The following is a 21,220-nucleotide window of genomic DNA, read 5'->3' as shown; positions in this document are numbered from 1 at the left end:
TCTGTGTAGCCCTGGCTGTCCTGGCACTCACTTTGTAGACCAGGCTGGCCTCGAACTCAGAAATCCGCCTGCCTCTGCCTCTCGAGTGCTGGGATTAAAGGCGTGTGCCACCATGCCCGGCTCCGTGGTCTAAATTTCTTAAGACTCTCTCTAAGTTTCTTGGCCTGTCATTCTCTAAACAGCACATTTAGGGAATTTGATTACAAACCCTAACCTAACCCTAGCCCTCCCTACAACATGAGGTATCTCAGAATCAGCTCTGAGAAATAAGCTACCCAAGATGGGGGAGAGTTACCTTGTCTCTAGGACTTAGCTCTTCTTTCCAGAGAACCTGTTGGAAAGTCACAGACATCTCAGTAGGGTGCCTGAAATACTGCAGGAAAAATGTAGTCTGATTAACCCCTAGCTGAAACCTAATACTTCCACAAAAGAAATTATCAGGCTCCCTGTGCAGCCAGATCCTAAACCACTAAGGACTTCGAATGGCATAGCCTGTATAATGGATTTGGGTCAGCCATCTTTCTTCCCTCCAAGTCCCAATTAAAAGACTTCTTCCTCCAAGGGCAGGATCACCTCTTCCCCCAAAGCCTTAAAATCGATACTGCTGCCCTTTCTGAGTCGTCTCTTTATTTCCTTTCCTTTTAGGCCCCACTGTTTTATTTGACATTAACCTGACAGAAATGAATGTTTTCTTAAAAGATCCTTTAGCTTCAGCAATATTAAAACAGTGAATCCCAAGAAATTGAGATTTCTCTGGGAATCTGGTGTTGGGAGAAGAAGACCCTGGGCCAACCAGAGCTGATGCTCATCTCCTCCAGGAAAGGGATGAACAACCTCACAGAGATGGTGACAGTCCAGTAATGGGTGGCATTACCCCTCATCCTGGACTGCTTAGGATGCCCTGGGCTTTAACTTAAACTTCAGTCTCACTTTAGTAACCCCAAGATAGACTAGTGGGGATCACTGAGTCTTTTCGTTCCTCTTCCCAACATAGCCACATTGCATAAATTTCTTTTTTTCTGGTTTTCCCTATTAATTTGCATGTTTGTCTTCATGAAGTTGGGTGGCTGAACCTGGCTTCTTATAGACTGTGACCCCAAGTTTAGTAACAGCCTCCAGGAACAATTGACTCAGTGTCTCTCTTGCATTTGACCCTTGTATATATCTGCATGGACAAGCTGAACTGTACAGCACCTCCTGTCTAAACATTGACTATTTGGAGTGAGATAATAGTGTGCTTGTGGAACACACCAGAAGTCACTGGGTCAAGTTAAGCACTGGATCCTTGTTAAAGTGTGAGGACTTTGCTGGTATGTTTGACCTCTTTCTATAAATTCCACTTTCTCTATGTCTTCAATAATATCATTCCTTCATATATGTTTTCTTTTTTACTTTTTTTTAGATTATTTATTTATTATATGTAAGTACACTGTATGTCTTCAGACACTCCAGAAGAGGGAGTCAGATCTTGTTAAGGATGGTTGTGAGCCACCATGTGGTTGCTGGGATTTGAATTCAGGACCTTTTTTGGAAGAGCAGTTGGGTGCTCTTACCTGCTGAGCCATCTCACCAGCCCCATGTATGTTTTCTATGCTATTGACTAAATATAGGTAGCCTCCATCCCTCACACACATTCTCTCTGTCTCTCTCTCTGTGTTTCCCTCCCTCCCTCCCTCCCTCCCTCCCTCCCCCTCTCCCCTCCCCTCTCTCTCTCCAATTCCAGACCTGGTAAATCTTTTGTCTTCTGTGGTGCCATGGACTGTTTCCATAGACACCGAGTCTGGAATTCCCTCTGTGCTTCTGTAACCCCATCAGAAAGGGGAGGAAGCAAGAATTGCCCGCTGAGCAAGTGTCCGGTCAGGAAAGCTGGGACAGGGCTCTGCTTCTGCCCTTTCCCACTGTGGGGCCAGTGAGGATCTAGGAAAATACTCTATGCAGTCTGGGTAGGCTTGAACCTAAAATTTCTAATTTGAATCTCACTGTGGTAGGTGAGTGTGCTCCTCCAGTGGCTAAAGCTTTAGGAGGCAGGTCTGTGGATTGATGGCCAACCAGGCAAGTTGTTTTGGGATGCATATCCAATGAAATATCCAGGCATTAGGAAGATGGCCGCTACGTATCGCTGAGACATCCCCTTTTGGTCCCCGCCTTGTTTGGGGATCTGGATTCTTAGCATCTGTAGAGGGAATCTCCTGGTCTCTCTCCTCCATTTCTGCCTCACCTCCACTGACTGCAGGAACCACAAGAGGACACTAGGACATCGTGTCTCTGGAAATGGTTCGTGCGGGCGAGTGTGGCAGTGGGGTACAGCTCTCGTCTGCGGAGGGGTCTCCTCTGACTCTGATGAGCCTCAGAGCGGGATCCTCCTGGTGGAGCTGGGCCAGAGCCGCTGCCCTGTCTCTTGCTGAGCGCTCACTGAAGCAGGCACATCTGGTCGCTCGCAGTGCCAGTTCTAGGCAGAGTGGGTGGTGTTGGCAGAGGGTGGTGGAGACTAGGTACTCGGGTTGTGGGTTCTGCACCAGAGGAGGTAAGAGGTGTGTTGACCCCCGGATCCTGTGCATGTTATTCTGAAACATACAGAGACATGAAGCTTTTTTACACTGTCACGATTTATTAAATAGCCAATAAGTTCTTTTTCCTTGACTACAGTTTTCCAAGTACGCCCGATTTTGCCTTCTTTCTGGCCGTGGGCAGCCACTGCTCTTTTATTCCAATCTTAATCACTAACATTAAACCACACATTAACATTTCACACAATAATGAACCAAAACACAGGTTGCAGAATGGTTAAGAAAGTGTTAGAAAGGCTTGAAAGCACACAAAGCTTTACCGGAGTCCAGGCATTGGAGCTAATACGGGGACAAAGAGGGCTGTTGGGGATCGAATAATTCTCATCGATCAACTAAGCCGGAGAAACTGCGCAGAAACCGAGGACAAAGGCAGGAGGGAGTCCTTGCCCACGGTTATTCCCCTTCTCTTGACAGCTGACCCTGTGATCACTGCCTGTGTGCCACACTCTGGTTTTGGGGTGCTCCTTGTAGAAATTCAGGTGAGGGGTTGCATATATTGTGGTTGAAAAGCTCATGTGTCTAGTGTTTTTGATAAAATTTGGTACGTTTTCAGGAGTTGTTTACTGATGTCACTTTGTGCCTTCTGGCGTGCTGGGAAATAGTAGCTCTTTTCCCTCTATGGGCTCTTAGGCTTAAAACTCGAGCAAATCAGATTAAGGTTGTTGCTGAACACAATGGAGCCATTCTAGGTTTGGCATAACCTGCAGCGTGAACTAACTACAAGCAGTTCCCCATCTTTTCCTTGTCTCATTTCAGTGGCACCTGCTTTTCCAATGAGGCTTGCAGGTTGCTCTAGTTTCATCCCGTCGCTGCAGTAACATACTGACTGAAAGCAGCATGGCTCGGGAAGAAAGGGTTCTTTTGGCTCATTATTATTTTCAGGTCACAGTCCACCATTGAAGGAATTCGGAGGGGAAGCTCAGGCAAGCACTTGAAACAGACATCATGGAGGAATGCTGGCTGGCTTATAAACGCATGCTAAAACAGCTTTCTTATACAGTCCAGAACCCCCTGCCTAGGGAAGGTTCTTTTCACAATAGACTGGGCCTTCCCACACCAATTAACTATCCACATGCTAATCTGATCCAGACAATTTCTCAATTGAGATGCTCCTCTCAGATAACTATAGACTGTGTCATGTTGACAGTCGAAGCTAACCGGATGCAGATTCAGCGGAATCTTCCTCCAAACTACCTGACCTGTGCTCTTAGGCTAAGGATTCTTAGGACTGGCACTGAATCCCTGACTTTCCAAGTCCTCCTAACATTGTCTGACTCATAGAAAGGGAGAGCCATATACCTGGAATGGACAGGGTTGGCCTCTGTCAAAATTGTAATTGATTTGGTTTGTTTCTAAATATTGTTTGAAAACGGAAGTCCTGATGAAGGTAAGCCATGACAGTATTGAGAATGCACTGTGAAAGGGGAAAGCCCTCTGTGTTGGCTCACAAGCTTCTCACAGGGTTGGGCTAAAGAAAGCTGTGCTTAAACCAGAATAAAAAGGAACAGACAAAACACAGGAGAGCCTGATGTGATCAAGATGCCACAGTTAGCGCCCAGATTAGAACAGTTTGCTCTGAGGTCATCTGTGCTTAGGACTACAGGAAGGACTGGTATGTGCTGGCTCAGGCTGAGAATGAATCCGTCAGTGCTCACACGCCTAGAGGAAAGACACAAACTTGAGGAAAATCTGCCTAGAAAAATATTTTATGTCTCGACCAAGTGTTAAGGCTAAACATCTGAGTTGCCCTGAATTGCAAGTATTAATCTGTCCAAATTATTTTCCAGAGCTGAGGATGTCAACCAGGTTTATTCTTGTGTGTATAAAAACTCCCTGGAATTGTTACACAGTCTTTTAAGGACTCCAGAATTTGGAGTGTATAGATTCTCAGTGTCTTTGTTTTCAGATTTTTTTCACGTGTGATGGAGATTGGTTGGCGACATAAGCATCTCGTTATTGCCAACTTTATCACAAACCCCACCACATTCAAGTTTTATCTCCTACAGAGATTTTCAATAACTCACTTTGACCTTTGTGACAGGTTTAAGCTTTCTAGCTTTGCCCTTACAGTTTTGTTTGTTTGTTTGTTTGTTTGTTTGGAGACAGGGTTTCTCTGTGTAGCCCTGGCCATCCTAGAACTAGCTCTGTAGACCAGCCTGGCCTCAGTCTGCCTGCCTGCTTGCCTCTGTCTCCTGAGTACTGGGATTAAGGATGTGTGTGTGTGACACTACACCTGGCTACACTCGAAGCTTAGGAAAGGTTTTCCTTGTTGTTATGTACATGCCTTGGTTTCCCAGTGGAGGCCAGAGGCCAACTGTTTGCAGTCAGTTCTTTCCTTCCACACTTAATGTGAGTTCCAGGGTTCAAACTGAGGAGGCCACTGGGCCATATTTGCTGACCCACTTTCTCTTACTTCTGTTTTAAAAGATTTATGTATTTGTTTTTTGTATGTGAGTGCACTGTAGCTGTCCTCAGACACCCCAGAAGAGAGCATCAGATCCTATTACAGATGGTTGTGAGCCACCATGTGGTTGCTGAGAATTGAACTCAGGACCTCTGGAAGAGGTATGCTCTCAACCAGTGCTTTCAACCACTAAGCCATCTCTCCAACCCCCACTTACTTCTTTTTTTATGCCTCCTTTAGAGCAGTTCTTTACATCAGAACAATGCTACCCGAACCTTCTCTCTCCTTTGAAAGCAGTTCCCTTTTTGCTTTAATATTCTTGTTCTAAAATTATATCACATCGCTATAATTTTAAATACCTTCTTTTTTTAAGTTGGTCATTTCTTTTTGTCTTTTTATTTTTTTACAGAATTTAGAAAACATTTCTTAATAAAATGGCTCCATGTTTATAGAGATGTATTTTATTTTTAATTATTAGAGTAAGTGTGCATATGTGAGAAGATGCCCCTGGACTCCAGAAGAGGGCCCCAGGGCCCTGGATCTGGAGCTCCAAGTAGTTGTTGTTGGAACACTAAGAATGGAGTCAGTTAGACTTCTGAGTGCTTGTGAGAAAACTCCAAGAAAACAAGACAAGAATAGTATCTGACCCCAGTTTCCTCAAAACTGCAAAATTGATATTGGAGTGTGTTTTTGTGCCCCTCCCAGGTATAACAGAGTGAGTTTTTTTCAGGTTATTCATTACAACTGTCTACTGTTGTTTATGTGTCTACAGAAAAAAAACATTTTTGCCATGAGTGGCTTGTCCACCAAATGCGGCTTGTCCTTGTGATCGTACAGTTTGCATATGTGACTCCTCTTGACCCTCAGAGTGAAAACTGTCCAATGCTCTGACTTAAGTTGGCTATTGCATGAGACTTTAGTCTGCCTCACTTATTGCCTCCATTCTCCCAGCTGACGAAACCCCATATCCTACACATGGCATTAAAACAAAATTATGTCTGATAATATTTTTGTGTTTTTCAAGGAAACCAAAACTCCAAAATTGTCAGTACATTCCAGTTACATAATGAACTAGGAACTAGTTGGAATAATTTAACTTATTCATTTTCTGAGTCATTCTATTTTTGCATATGCAATATAAAAATGTAAGCACATGTAGATAATATTTATATCCATGTAACTGTATATATAGATGAATTTAAGCATAAACACTTTGCTGATTATCTTTTAAAAACTGTTTTATTATCTTATTTGTATAGGTGTTTTGTCTGCCTGTTTGGCTGTGCACCATGTGTGTGCCTGGTACTGGTAGAGGCCAGAAATGGGCATAGGATTATCTGAAACTATAGTTATAGACAGTTATGAGACACAATGTGGTACTAAAAATTAAACCTAGGTCCTCTGGAAGAGCAGACTGCCTCGTAGAGTCATCTTTCTAACCTCTTTCTTCCTTCTTTCCTTTCTTTCTTTTCTTCCTTCTTTTTTTTCTTTTCTTTCTTTCTTCTTTCCTTTCTTTTCTTCCTTCCTTCCTTCCTTCCTTTTTTTCTGTTTTGTAGTATTAAATGATTCTTTTCCTCCAAAGTCTGCTTTGCCTTTTGTGTGTGTGTTTTAGCTTTTTTCTTTTTGAGGCAGAGTCTCGCTGAGTAAGTCTGCTAGCCCGGAACTGAGGATCAGGCTGGTCTTCAGCTCCCCAGGGTCTTGCTTCTGTCTCTTCAGTCGCAGGATTAAAGGTGTGTACCATCAGCCCAGCCAAACCCTGGACTTAAAAACATGATTGTAATATTAACAGTGTAGAAAAGTTACAACTTCATTAGCCATATCTGCAAGTAGCAACACGTTTTTAAATTGAAATTTTGTTTTCACTTTAACTACTATGGGGGCTATGATTAGAAATGGGTGGGAGGAAAAAAGTTCACATTTTAATTTATAGTTTTGGTTTTTTTATAGTAGAGAAAGCCCACATATTCAGGTGAAAGTCTCATACCTTGAAAGTTGTAAGCTAAAATCTATCTTTAAAATGTAAAATGTGCTCGATCTTATCTGATGTTGGAAGCTAAACAGGTCTAGCTTGGTTAGTACTTGGATGAGATTCTGTCTGGGAATATGGTGCACTGCGGGCTTTTTCTTTCTTCTATTTAAAAGTAAGATATTAGCAATAATTTATTTTGGGTTGCATTGTTTAAAGAATGTAGTTTACAACCAGGTTTAAAATGTAATGAATCATCAGTTGTTGTAAAGTAGATTTCTGAGGGATGGTGTTCGTTTGGATTGGTTGTGAAACACCTTGACTGGAGACGTCAGGCCGTGTCATTTTATGATTTTGATCCCAAGTAAGCAGTATTTATTTTCTTTCTTTCTTTTATTTATTTTTATTTTTTAATTCACTTTACATACGTTTTGTATCATAGCCCCCATCCCTCCTCTCTTCTCAGTCCCACCCTTACAAGTCTTTCCCCCACTGGCCCTTCTTCTCCTCAGAGAATATGAGCCCTACTTGGGTGCCACCTCCCCCTGGGGCATCTCATCCTGGTAGGACTAGGTGCATCCTCTTCCACTGAGGCCCAACCAGGCTTCAGTTAGGGGAAGAGGATCCAAAGGCAGGAAACAGAGACAGAAACAACCTCTACTCCACTTGTCAGGGGTCCCACATGAAGACCAAGCTGCACATTTGCTACAAATGTGTAGGGGGGTCTAGGTCCAGCTCCTGCATGCCACCCCCCACCCCCGGGTTGATGGCCTAGGCTCTGTGAGCCCACATGGTCCCAGGTTAGTTGAATCTGTGGGTTTTCTTGTGGTGTCCTGACCCCCTCCGACTTGCTCCCTTCTATCCCCTACTCTTCCACAAGACTCCCCAGGCTCCGCCTGCTCTCTGGCTGTGGGTTTTGCATCTGCCTCCATCCATTGCTGGATGAAGCCTCCAGCTAGTCCCCAGGCTCCGCCTGATGTCTGGCTGTGGGTCTTTGCATCTGCCTCCATCCATTGCTGGATGAAGCCTCCAGCTAGTCCCCAGGCTCTGCCTGCTGTCTGGCTGTGGGTCTTTGCATCTGCCTCCATCCATTGCTGCATGAAGCCTCCAGCTAGTTCCCAGGCTCCGCCTGCTCTCTGGCTGTGGGTTTTGCATCTGCCTCCATCCATTGCTGCATGAAGCCTCCAGCTAGTTCCCAGAGTTGCCGCCCTCCCCTCGCCCTGATTTGCATTCTCACTTCCAGCCCTCTCCAGCCTCCTTTTTCCCCATACCTGATCACCATCCCCTTTCTCCTTTCAGCTCCTCTCCTATCCAGTTCCCTCTCTCCATCCACCTCCAATGACTGTTTAGTTTCCCCTAAGTGAGACTCAAGCATCCTCCTTGGGGACCTTATTACCCAGTTTTATTGGGTTTGTGGATTGTAACATGGTTGTCCTGCACTTTATGGCTAATGTCCACTTATAAGTGAGTACATGCCATTCATGTCTTTCTAGCTTTGAGTTACCTCACTCGGGATGATATTCTCAAGTTCTTTCCATTTGTCTGCAAAATTCACGATGTCTTTGTTTTAACGGCTGAGTAGTGTTCCATTGTGTAGATAGATGTACCATATTTCCTTTATCCATTCTTCAGTTGAGGGATATCTAGGTTGTTCTCAGTTTCTGGCTGTTATGAATAAAGCTGCTATGAACATAGCTGAGCAAGTGTGCCTGTGGTACAGTAGAGCATCTTTTGGGTCTATGCCCAGGAGTGGTATAGCTGGCTCTTGAGGTAGAACTTTCCCCAGTTTTCTGAGAAACCACCAGATTGGTTTCCAAAGTGGTTGTACCAGTTTGCACTCCTGCCAGCAATGCAGGAGTGTTCCCTTTGTTTCATACCCTCAAAAGCATGTGCTATCTCTTGAGGTTTTGATCTTAGCCATTCTGATGGATGTAAGATGGAATCAAAAAATTGTTTTGATTTACGTTTCCCTGTTGACTAAGGACATTGAAGATTTCTTAGAGTGCTTCGTGGTCATTTGAAATTCCTCTGCTGAGAATTCTCTGTTTAGCTCTGTACCCCATTTTTTAATTGGACTACTTATTTTTATTTGGGGTATTTATTTTCTTTGACTAGATTTCTTAGGAAACATACTGTGTCTCTGTGTGCCTTCTTAGTGGTTGCTGAAGTTTCCTGGCCCTTTCAAAAGGAAAACCAAACCTGAAGTGGGGGCTGGGGGAATCCAGAACCTGTTTTCTTTTCCTTTCTTTTCTTTTTTCTTCCTGTTTTCTGTAACATCTCTCTCTAATTCTTCCTGCCTTTTGTCCTAGCTCACTTATCTTTTCCTTTTTCACACTGAAACAATGTCTTACCTCTGGATAAAACTAGTTCATAATCTCACACCCCCACCCCTCTGCTTTTTCTTTAAAAACTTTGTTTTAAAAATATATCCTCGCCGGGCAGTGGTGGCGCATGCCTTTAATCCCAGCACTTGGGAGGCAGAGACAGGCGGATTTCTGAGTTCAAGGTCAGCCTGGTCTAAAGAGTGAGTTCCAGGATAGCCAGGGCTACACAGAGAAACCCTATCTTGAAAAAAAAACAAAAACAAAAACAAAAACCAAAACCAAAACCAAAACAAAACAAAACAAAACAAAACCAACCAAACAAACAAACATAAAACCCCCCAAACCAAAAGCCTTATCCTCATACCATCATCCTTTTAACATCTTCCTCGAAAGCATCACAGAGTGACACTCAGGCTTCCGTGAAGATATTCCAGTTCCGCCACACATTGCCTGAGCACTGATGCCCTGGGACACTCTTAATTTTGCATCTTTCATTTCTTTAAAGTCAGGACTATGTGGATGGCACTCTCAGGGCTTGCCGCAGGTTCTCATGGAGCCTCTGCCAGCTGCAGCTTTGTGTTCAGAGGCATTTCCTGCTGTCCTAATGCTTCCAGAGGAATTTTTGGTTTAAAGGTGCTGATCTCAAATTAAAACTCCGTTCTCGGCCTTTGTGCCTTGTAAGTTGTAGTAAACATGTCCCCTTAAATGAACTCTGTTTGACTTATTCAATGGATTTTCTAACAGAAAGCTTAAAACTCCTCTATATTCCTCTTGTATAAGTCATAGTTCTCTAAAGGTACAGTACTACTGATAGAATGAGCATGATTTATTAGAGTGCCTTACAGGCTATGATCACACACACACACACACACAAGCACGCATGCGATTTATTAGAGTGGCTTACAGACTATGATGCCAGTTATCCTAACTGCTGAGTCACCTCTCGGATCCTGCATCATAAGTCTTACTCAATTTTTATTTAAGAATGCTCCATAAGAAAGAGGGTACACACTTCCAAATTCGGTTTATGGGGAATCGCAGAGTATATATTCAGAGAATATATTCAAGTACCTCACAAGAAGAGTGATGAAATACCTTGTCTTAGTCACGTTCTAAGTGCTGCGAGGAAGCACCATGACCAAAGCAACTCCGTTTAGTGGTGTTTTTCCTCCTATGCCCCTGTTCCCATAAAAAATGAGTTTGAGACTCAATTATGTTTACAAACACCTTGGCTGTAAACTTGGGCTTGTTCTCCAACTACATCATAACTTATACTTTGTTTATTCTAATCTAAATTCTGTCACGCAGCTAGTTACAGTCTGCTCATATCTCATGTGTCTGTGCCTCCCCAACCCCACCCGAACTATTGCAGGCCTGGGCCTATCCTAGAATCCTTTATGTCTACCGGATGCCTCACCTTCTATTCTACCCTTTCCTATGGGTCATAGTTTTTTTTTAATTGACAGGTGGTGTATCCATACAGTGCACAAGAGATTCACTCTATACAACTCTGTTTTGGGTAGGGCAGGAGGGTGCTGAGAATGGAACGCCAGTCCTCTGGAAAAGTATGCAGTGCTCACAACCAGAAATATTATTTTTTTTTAGGCAAGTTTCTCCATGTAGTCCTCACTGTCCTGGAACTCGCTCTGGAAACCAGTCTGGCCAAGAATTCAGAAATCGACCTGTCTCTGCCATCTGAGTGCTGAGGTTAAAGGCATGTGCCACCACTGCCTAGCTAGAACCCGCTTCTTAAAAATTCCTCATTCAGAAAACATGCTGAGTCTAACTAAATAGGTTCTCTCTCATAACCATATGGAAATGCAGTATGGATTCAGAAAGAACAAGTGATAGAAAGGTCACAGATTGTTGACATCAACTGTTTAAGAAAGCCACATCAAGCTGGGAGGTGGTGGCACACCCCTTTAGTCCCAGCACTTGGGAGGCAGAGGCAGGCAGAATTCTGAGTTCGAGGCCAGCCTGGTCTACAAAGTGAGTTTCAGGACAGTCAGGGCTATACAGAGAAACCCTGACTTGGAAAAAAAAAAAAAAGAAAGAAAGAAAGAAAGAAAGAAAGAAAGAAAGAAAGAAAGAAAGAAAGAAAGGAAAAGAAAAGAAAAAAGAAAAGCAAAGCCACATCATTTTTATAGTTATGTATGGAGGAGTCACTCTTAATCATAGTTCCCAGTTACCAAGAGAAATAGAGCTTTTTCCTTCAGCATTTATAAGAATACGTAGTCTTGGGACAGCTAACATCATATTTTCTTTGGAGGGTTAAATAATCACAATTTTTTTTGGGGGGGGGGGGTTGAGACAGGGTTTCTCTGTGTAGCTCTGGCTATCCTGGAACTCACTCTGTAGTCCAGGCTGGCCTCAAACTCAGAAATCCACCTGCCTCTGACTCCCTAGTGCTGGGATTACAAGAATGTGCCACCACTGTCCGGCTATAATCACAATTTCTTATAAAAGTTGTTACAGTAACCGAGTGGACAAAAAGAAATAAGCACAACTTATGAGGGCAAAGGTTGCCCTGTCCGCTGTTGTTTGACCAGATTGTTCCAGTCTACTGTCAGAATCGCTGCATTAGAGAATCTTAGTATGCACGAACAGTTTAAGAGTATGGTGACCAAGACAACTTGCATCTATGGAACTTGGAATATGGTGTCACAGTAAGTTCTTATGAAACCTAGGTCTCTGGTAACAGGAAGTTCATCTGTGTGACATTGCATGTGGGCTCTTTCAGGAGCTGGTGACCTTCGAGGATGTGGCTGTGCACTTCACCATGGAGGAGTGGGCTCTGCTGGATCTATCCCAAAAGGAGCTCTACAAAGACGTGATGAAGGAGATATTGAGAAATGTGGTTTCCATAGGTAAAGACATTATCCTACTCACAATAGGTCATTCATCACTGCTGCTGCAGAAGCTGAAGTATGGTAAAGAACCATTTGGTTATACTTATCTGGCAGAGAGACACCACGATCAGGAAGATGCATTCCTAGAGTAAGGCTCATCCACTGTTCTCGGGATGTGCGGACCCCTGAGATTTCCCCAAATGCAGAAATCTTGAGTGCATGATTGGAGGTAGTGGGGGACTGTGTTCTCTCTCTGACCTGAAGTAGGGGGAAATGAGTAATTCTGTGAGGTGGGCTTACTACACGGATTTAGTTGGACTCTACTAATGTTTGTAGTGTACTATCATGATTCCCAATGACTTATCTTAATTTGTATTTTTAGGAGACATAAGGAAACACCAAAAGATTGACAATGAATACCAAAATTCTGGGAGAAAACTAAGGTAATTCAGGCTCCTCCAGGTTTGTGGTGTCATAGGACATTTTACCAAGAGATAAAGAAACAAATATATCAAGCGTCAATCTGAGTTGATCTCAGGAAATTGCCACCAAGATTGCTGATATGTTTCATGGCATCAGTGAGAACATCTCAGAGATTTGAGTGTTGGAAACCATGGGAGTGTCATGAAGCCAGGAGAGAAACGTAATCATATTTCACATGTACAAACTTTACACCATATACATTATGGAAAATGAAGTATGAATTTATCTACCATCTTAGCCAGGAAGTGCATATGAAACAAAACCCAGAGAACTTTTTTACACAAGAACTAATAGATGAGCTAACATGCATAGGTGGGGGTGGGGTTGCACCTTTAATCCAAGCACTTGGGAGTCAAAAACTGGTGGTTCTTTGAGTTAGGTGCCACTCAGCATTTCAAGTGAGACTATCTCAAAAAATCAAAAATACCTCAATGTAGACATTTGTCTTAGGGTTTCTATTACTGTGAAGAGATACCATGACCACAGCAACTCTTTTTTTTTTTTTTTTTTTTTTTTGAGACAGGGTTTCTCTGTGCAGTCCTGGCTGTCCTGGAATTCACTCTGTAGACCAGGCTGGCCTCGAACTCAGAAATCCACCTGCCTCTGCCCCCCAAGTGCTGGGTTAAAGGCGTGTGCCACCACTGCCCGGCTCACAGCAACTCTTATAAAGGAAAACATTTCATTGGAACTGGCTTACAGGTTCAAAGATTTTGTCTGTTACTGTCATAGCGTGGAAGCATGGTGGCATGCAGGCAGATGTGGTGCTGGAGAAGTAGCTGAGAGTTGTGCATCTGGATCTGCAGGCAGAAGGAAGAGATAGTGATACTAAGCCTGGTTTGACCATCTCAAAGCCCATCCAATGACACACTTGCTCCAACATGGCCATACCTCCAATATTGACACTCCCTACGAGTTTATAGGAGCCACTTTTACTCAAACCACCACAACATTAAGTAGTTCAAAATACAACATGATTTTTGTCATCAGTATTGTACATCAAATTGTGCACAATATTAGTATTGAAATCTCTGTTTAAATGTGACATACGTTCAGTATTTGCCAAACATGAAAACAATATAACACAACTTATCATTGTGGCTTTTTAAAAAGATTTATTTATTTTTTATTTATATGAGTACACTGCAGCTGTCTTCAGACACACACCAGAAGAGGGTATCAGATCCCATTACAGATGGTTGTGAGCCACCATGTAGTTGCTGGGAATTGAACTCAAGGCCTCTGGAAGAACAGTCAATGCTCTTAATCACTGAGCCATGTCTCCAGTCTGTCATTGTTGGGTTTTATACCATTATACCACTTGCTTTATAATTATAGCTGTCCTTAATCATGTTGCATAACATCCAGTCAAAATATGTTCAAAATCATCAGAATGTATAAAACTAATATTTCTACTAGTAAATCATTAATAATCAAAAACTGAGCAATTCACTTTTTCATTTCTTACAGATGTCAACTTGTGGAGAAACTCCATGACTGTAAAGAAGGTCATGAGTGTGCAGAGATCTTCAAACTCTTTACAGAGGGCACTGTGAACAATGAATTTTATCCAGGAGTACATATATGTAAAAGAAATGGGTTTGTCAATGTGCTCATTGGCCATTTAGCTATAAATGTGCGACTGAAACCTAGGCCAGGGCAGAAGTCAAATGAAGTCCAGGAACATGGGAAGAATGTGTATACTAAGGAATCTCAGGGCACCTCCAGAGCTTCCCCGTCTCTTCGGAAGCATCAAAGTGCTGAGCCTGTAGAGAAATCTGATAAAACTAAACAGCCTGATGAAGACTTGAGACTTGGTCAGAATCATGAAAGGACTCCGGCTGAAGAAAAACACCACAAATGTAAGCACTGTGGGAAAGCTTGTACTTCTCTCAGCTCCTTGAAGAGGCATGAACAACATTACCATGCAAATAAATGCTTTAAGTGTAAGCAGTGTGGGAAAGCCTTCCCTTTCCCGAGTTCCCTACAAGTCCACCAAAGAATCCACACTGGAGAGAAGCCCTATGCGTGTAAGACATGTGGGAAGACCTTTGGACATTCCAGTTCTCTCCTAAGACATGAAAGAATCCACACTGGCTCGAGTCCCCATGAGTGTAAACTGTGCAAGAAAACCTTTACTCGTTTGAATTCACTTTTAAGGCACAAAATAATTCATACTGGTGAGAAGCCCTATGCATGTAACCAGTGTGGGAAAGCTTTCTCTCGATCTGCTTCCCTTCAAAGACACACAAGACTCCACACTGGAGAGAAACCCTATGTGTGTAAGCAGTGTGGGAAAGCCTTCATTACCTCTACTTACCTACAAGTTCATGAACGAACTCACACTGGGGAAAAACCATATGTGTGTAAGGAGTGTGGGAGCACCTTCATGCTTTGGACTCAATTCCAAAAGCATAAAATAGTTCACAGCGGTGTGAATCCCTTTGTTTGTAAGCAATGCGGGAAGGCTTTCACTCGTCTTGGTACCCTACAGATACATGAGAGAATTCACACTGGTGAGAAGCCCTACGTGTGTAAGCAGTGTGCAAAAGCCTTCATGTCTTTGACTCAGTTAAGACGACATGAAATAATGCACAGTGGCATCAAACCCTACATGTGCAAGCAATGTGGAAAGGGGTTTCTCTGCTCTACTACCCTTCGGAGTCATGAGAAGGTCCACAGTGGCAATGACCCGTATGTATGTTCACAATGTGAGAAAGTTGTGAGTTCTGAGAGCGCTTTGCGGAAACATAAAATGATTCACACTGGAGAGAAGCCTTGTGTCTGTAAGCAATGTGGCAAAACATTCACTCATTTAAGTTCTCTTCAGTACCATGCACTGATGCACAGTGGAGAGAAACCCCATGAATGTAAGAAATGCGGGAAAGGCTTTCGGTCTCTTAGTCACCTTAAAAAGCACGCGAGAACTCAACACTAAATAGAAACTATATGCATGTAAGCAATATGGGAAAGCCATACGCAGTGGCATAAATCCATAGGCTTGTTTGTAAGCAGTGTTTACAGCCTTTAAATGGCTGTGGTGTTTTCACATAAACTCACTGGAGAAAAGGGGGACTTTTTGCTACCAATATGTGAACGTTCCCTATAGGATTGATTTAAAAAAACAAAGACAAAAACCCATGAAATAGCCATAGTGGAGGGGGAACCTTTTAAAAAAATAATATGGAAGCCAGGCAATGGTGGTGCATGCCAATAGTCCCAGTACCTGGGAGGCAGAGGCAGGTGAATCCCTGTGAGTTCAAGGTCAGCCTGGTCTACAGGGGGAGTTTTAGAACAGCTGAGGTTGTCCTGTCTCAAAACAGAGAAACCGTGTCTCAAAAAAAAAAGCCTAAATGATGAAGGAAGAGGAGGAGGAGGGGGAGGAAGAGGAGGGGGAGGAAGGGAAGAGAAAGAAGAAGAGGAAGAAGGAGGAGGAGGAGGAGAAGAAGAAGAAGAAGAAGAAGAAGAAGAAGAAGGAGAAGGAGAAGAAGGAGAAGAAGTGGTTTTTATATTAAAAGTTTTCTTCAATGACATGAGTAAACTCACACTGGTGAAAAGCTGTATGAGTGCAAGTGATGCTTAAACTTTTTGTGGTTCCAAATCGTGGGAAAGGCATGGCATTGATTAGATTGTAGAGGAACCTGGTGCGTGTTTGCAATGTAGAAAGTCTTCACTTCTCTGCTTCCTCCAAATATGTATAAGAAGTCAACTAGAGGGGGCTGGAGAGATGCCTCAGTGGTTAAGAGCACTGACTGTTCTTAGAGAGGATCCAGGTTTGATTCCCAACACCCACCTGGAAAGCCACAACTGTCCCAACTCCAGTTCGAAGAGACCCAGTGCCCTCTTCTGAGCTCAGTGGGGCCTTCATGTGCATGGCACACAGACATATATGCAGGCAAATTACCTCCACACACAATAAAAAATAAAGCCATAGCAGAGAGAACCCCTTTGTGTGTAGGTAATATTGAAAAGCCTCTCATTAGCACAGTTAATTTCACAGACATGAAAGAACCTACCCTAGAGTAACCTTAAATATGGGGTCTACTTAAAAAAATCTTTCTAGACTATTTATTTCATGTGCGTAAGTGTTTTGCCTGCATGTGTGAATGTGTGTCACATATGTGCACTGCCTGCCCCACCCTGAAGAGTGCCTGGAGTTACAGATGGCTGTGAGCAGCCTTGTAGGTGCTGGGATCTGAACAAAAGCCCTTTGTAAACACAGGGAGTGCTCTTAAAAACTGAGCCATCTCTCCAGCCCAGTAGTTCATTCTGGACTCGTATTTCTAAATTTTGTTTTACAAAATAAGCTTAAGCCAAGTGTGTGAGATAGGATGACAGCTTATACCCTTGGGATGGAGACTAGTAATCAGCACATGTGGAGGAAACAAGACAAAACAAAAAACAGCAGTAGAAAGAAGAGTAAACTATTGTGAAATGATTCTGTAAGGTTTCTTAAAGCAGCAATCTAGAGTTTAGTGGGTGATCTCTTGTCGCATCAAATCTGGCACATTTCTGTTTGCATTGTGAATTGTGTTAGATTCTATGTTGAACTGACATTTAATTGTAACATGCCAATATTCATACATGCCTTTTTTTCAAGCAATTGTGGTTAATTGAAAATTACTTTTTGAGAATATTGGAATTTTTGCACTGCTTTCATGTGCCTGAGTCTGACCATTTTGTGTGTACTTTTACTCTTTTCGAACAAAATATAGTATTAAGTGTGTGTATGTAAGACCATGCATTTGTGTATATGGTGTGTGTGTGTGTTCATCCTGAGGCAGGTGTAACAATAACAATGGATTATTCTCTCTGCCTTATTCTCTTGAGAAAGCATATCTCACTGAACTGGCAGCCAGTCAAATCCAGCTGTCCACCCCTCTCCAATCCCCCATAGTTCTGGGTGTATGGGCATGACTGAAGCCATTCCCAGGTTTACATGAGTGCTAAGGAGTCAAAGTCAGGTCTTCATGCTTGCAAAGTGCTTTTACCCACCATGATATCTTCTAGCCCCTTTAAACCATCTTTCTCTTGATTTTGTATTGCTTATGTTTTGTGTATGTTTATTTTTCTCTCTTTGGTGTTTATTTTCTAAAATTATTTTCCTTGTATGCCTAGGACGTTTGGTTTTAATGTCAGTTTGCTACAGATTAGAAACACCTGAGTGAGGACCCTCACCTGAACATCTGTTCTGATTTCCTTGTTGATATGGGAAGTCCCACCCACATTGTAGGTGGCACCTTCTGGTCCAGATCAAAAAGGGTCTGGCAGAAGGAAGATCTACTACCTTTAGTTCAGTTGGCTATCTCTCTCCTGCCACCCAGTTAATCTGCCCTGTCGATAGTGATGTTCACTTCACAGATATCAGACCTAGTGTTTCTAAACCTTAATTGTGGCTAGGGACCATTGGCTGTTCAGGAAACGTCTGGGTTCCCTGCACCAGATTGGGACAGCTGAGGCCCCTCCATCTACCCAGCAACCTTCTCACTCACCAACCCTCACACTCACTTGTCCACTCACTCACCCTGAGGCACCAAAGCCCCACAGCCTTAAGGACTTATTAATGACCAGTTCTCAGCTCTCGGGTCATTCTATTTTTTTCGGTACTTTAAAGTACTTAATAAATTTCATTCCTCTACAGAAGCCTGGTAGGTACAGTGTCCTTCCCTTTAAGGTTGAACTATTTAAAAATTGCTTTTAGAAGAGAGAAAATTTAACTTTTTACAAACACTAAGCAAGATATATATGTATTAATCATAGATCAGGTCGTGTTTCCAAGTTTATTTAGTTTGTGTTGTATGGTAAATGAAGGCCTCCTCTCTCAGAGATCCACCTGTGTCTGGGATTAAAGGCTGGAGCCACCCCAGCCAGGCCAGTGAGTTGTTTTTAACAGACCACATCGAGAGAGACTCCTGATTGTCAAAGCTGCTCATTGCTGGAAGGAAAGCTCAATGCAGAGGACAAACTTTGGCTTGAGGATACAGGATAAGGTTGAAAGTGATGGGTATCAGTGTCCAATAATGAGGTGGGTCACTTGATGTGTAATGACCTCAGAAGTGGGGTGTTAGAGTTAGGTATTGTCTTAGTCACTGTCCTAGTGCTGTGAAAAGATATCATGACCAAGGTCATTCTTGTTGTTGTTGTTTGTTGTTTGAGACAGAGTTTCTCTGTGTAGCCCTGGCTGTGCTGGAATTCACTCTGTAGACCAGGCTGGTCTTGAACTCAGAGCTCCACTTGCCTCTGCTTCCAAGGGGCTGGGATCAAAAGCACATACCACCAATGCCTGGCAACCAAGTGGTGGTCTTTTGGGTTTCACAAACGTTTCCTGGCACAATATTAAAAACTTCCATTCAAACCACATAGGACATAGAGGAGAAACCTGAGTGACTTCACTCAATTCCATCTCAGTGAACACATGAGATCCTGTGGTGACTGACAGGAGCTCAGGTTACTCAAATCCACCTGCATCACTGAAAAGCCAACCCCAGCATAGGGGATAGTTCCTTAGAGCGTCGTCCCTGCTGTTCTCTGCACAACTTTCAAGTTTCTCAGTGCCAGAATCTCCTTTCCCTAACATTTGCTTCTTGCAAACTCTCTAATTCTCTGACTTTCCTGGGCCTTGTGTCATGAGACTGACGCACATGAATCTTCCTTCCCTCTCTCAGGAGAAATGTTTCAAATTTGGAAGGAATAACCATACAAGACTCCAGGCCCTTTTCATACTCTTGTTTGTTTGCTTGCTCCGGTTATCCCACTCAGTCTGTAGACCAGGCTGACCTTGAACTCACAGAGATCTGCCACCTCTACCTTCCAAGTGCCGGGATTGAAGGCAGGCACCACCACATTCAGTATGCTTTTCTATTCCTTCTGCTCCTTCTCCTGTGGTGGTCACTGACTGGAGTGTAATGCTGGAGGTGGGGATACAGATGTCTGATTGTTGTCCTTCATGTATGGCTGATAACCAAGAATGTGCACATGCATAGAGACACACAGATGCATACACAGAATTAAAAATAAAATCTTAAGAACAGAAAGCAATGCTGAGTAGCGAAGCATGGAAGGAGACCATTCCTAATCCACCACTCTCTAACCTCAGTAGGCTCTCCTTGAGCCATGGAGCTCAGTCATCTTTAGGTGCTGTAGCGGCAAAGGGATTGCTGCATATGACCCTACCACCAATGGTCTTGGTGGGGCCAGCTTGTGTTTCTTGGCAAAGAATGGGCCCAAGATATTAGGCAGGGCCATGTCATTTTGTAAGGAACCTTGATTTTGATTAACAAGAACAATTTCTGTAACAACAGTAGTCTGATTCATTTTTTTTTCTAGATTATTGCTGTTCTTGCTCCGGAATTATGGAGCCTTTATCCCAGATAATGGCTAACCAGGAATAAATTCATCAGCTAACATTGTTTAACTGACTGCTCACTGCCTCCTTCTTGCAGAGGGCAACTGCAGGTCTGAAATGGAGCCTTTGAATGTTTTTCCCCAGTTTCTTTTCTGCTCTATAACCACCTCAGTGTTGACAGATAGAAAAGCTTTGATTTTTATAGAGACTCCTTTTGTGGGCTTTCTCCCAAATAATGGCCTTCCCTGTCTTAAGTCACTTGTTCCCTTGTCTTTCCTACTCAATAGACATTCATAAGAGGGCACAGAGTCATGCCCTAGCCTTCCAGTCACCTGCTAGAGCTGGCTATCTGGTTCGAACTGGCCCCGGTCAGTGATATGTCTCTTCTTTTTCCACGACCACTGTTACTGAATGGAACACAAACTGGATGCATAAACTCCTCCTATTATACATTTTATATTGCAGGGGATAACTATACAATATACTGGGAAGATAATTGCCCATTCTCAGGACTAGCTTTCTTAAAAACAAAACAAAACAAAGCAAAACAAAACAAACAAAAAACAAAACAAAAACTAAACAGCTCAGTGTAACCTTTTAGTCTTCTGTGAATTACTGCTCAGGCTTTAAATATTTTAGGGGTGAATAACCACCCCATTTTCCTTATTACTAACATTTCCCCCTGGATCTCCATCTCAACACAAGTCTTCCCATGTTTGACGTTGAATGACCAGGATAGTCCCCTTTGTCTGTTTTGCTTTTCTCTCAATCCCCCTCCTTTGCTTGGTTTCATATTTTAGGAACAGTTTGTTCAAATTACTCATGTATTTCCTACTTTATAATATGTCTGTCACACCAGGGGCTTCAGCCCAAGACTTGACTGTATCAACCTCTTTGTTAGTTCTCATATGAACACAGTTCTATTTTAGCCAAGTGAACTGGTCACATTTGTGATGGGGGGTTGATTAATTTGAAGTAGGAGGCTCCACTTCTAATCCAGGTTTTTGATGTAGAAAGGCAAGCCTTGAATTCAGATTTTTTTTTTTTGAGCTAGGAAAACCCACCTCTAATCTAGGCCACACCTTCTTCTGGACACAGAAGGATGTTTTTGTTCTTTGCTCTCATCTTACGAGCATATCCATTCCTTCACTGGCATTACTTAGAGCTTACTTCTTCAGGATTCCATTGTACACCGAAGACCAGCTGAGTCATTCAGCCTTGTGGACTGAGCAACTACTAGATCCTTGGATTTTCTGTTCACAGCCAGCCATGGTTGGATTAGCTC

The 21,220-nt window shown here is 42.9% G+C and overlaps 1 protein-coding gene, 1 long non-coding RNA gene and 1 other non-coding gene across 3 annotated transcripts in view; 2 read left to right on the top strand and 1 right to left on the bottom strand.

Annotated features, from left to right (window-relative positions):
* The window catches only part of LOC110312382, a 12,016-nt gene extending 10,096 nt beyond the window's left edge, over nt 1-1,920 (bottom strand). The window contains exons 1-2 of the long non-coding RNA XR_002380046.1: nt 1,726-1,920; nt 296-331 (exon numbers count right to left, since the gene is read on the bottom strand). This is a non-coding gene — a long non-coding RNA (uncharacterized LOC110312382). The remainder of the gene's footprint in view (nt 1-295; nt 332-1,725) is intronic.
* A 212-nt stretch (nt 1,921-2,132) lies between these two features.
* LOC110312381 (zinc finger protein OZF-like) lies at nt 2,133-17,232 on the top strand. Its single transcript, XM_021185936.1, has 4 exons — nt 2,133-2,274; nt 12,002-12,128; nt 12,493-12,553; nt 14,061-17,232. Exons 1-4 carry the CDS (start codon nt 2,272-2,274, stop codon nt 15,526-15,528), a joined length of 1,659 nt encoding a protein of 552 aa, XP_021041595.1. The 5' UTR covers nt 2,133-2,271; the 3' UTR covers nt 15,529-17,232.
* Nucleotides 12,210-12,373, top strand: LOC115029799. The gene has a single exon (XR_003835361.1). It is a non-coding gene; the product is annotated as a U1 spliceosomal RNA (small nuclear RNA).
* Nucleotides 17,233-21,220: the final 3,988 nt, after the last annotated feature.

Source organism: Mus caroli, chromosome 17, assembly GCF_900094665.2.
Source record: "Mus caroli chromosome 17, CAROLI_EIJ_v1.1, whole genome shotgun sequence".
NCBI classification, from domain to species: Eukaryota; Metazoa; Chordata; class Mammalia; order Rodentia; family Muridae; genus Mus; species Mus caroli.
This window is presented reverse-complemented; position numbering and strand designations above follow the sequence as displayed.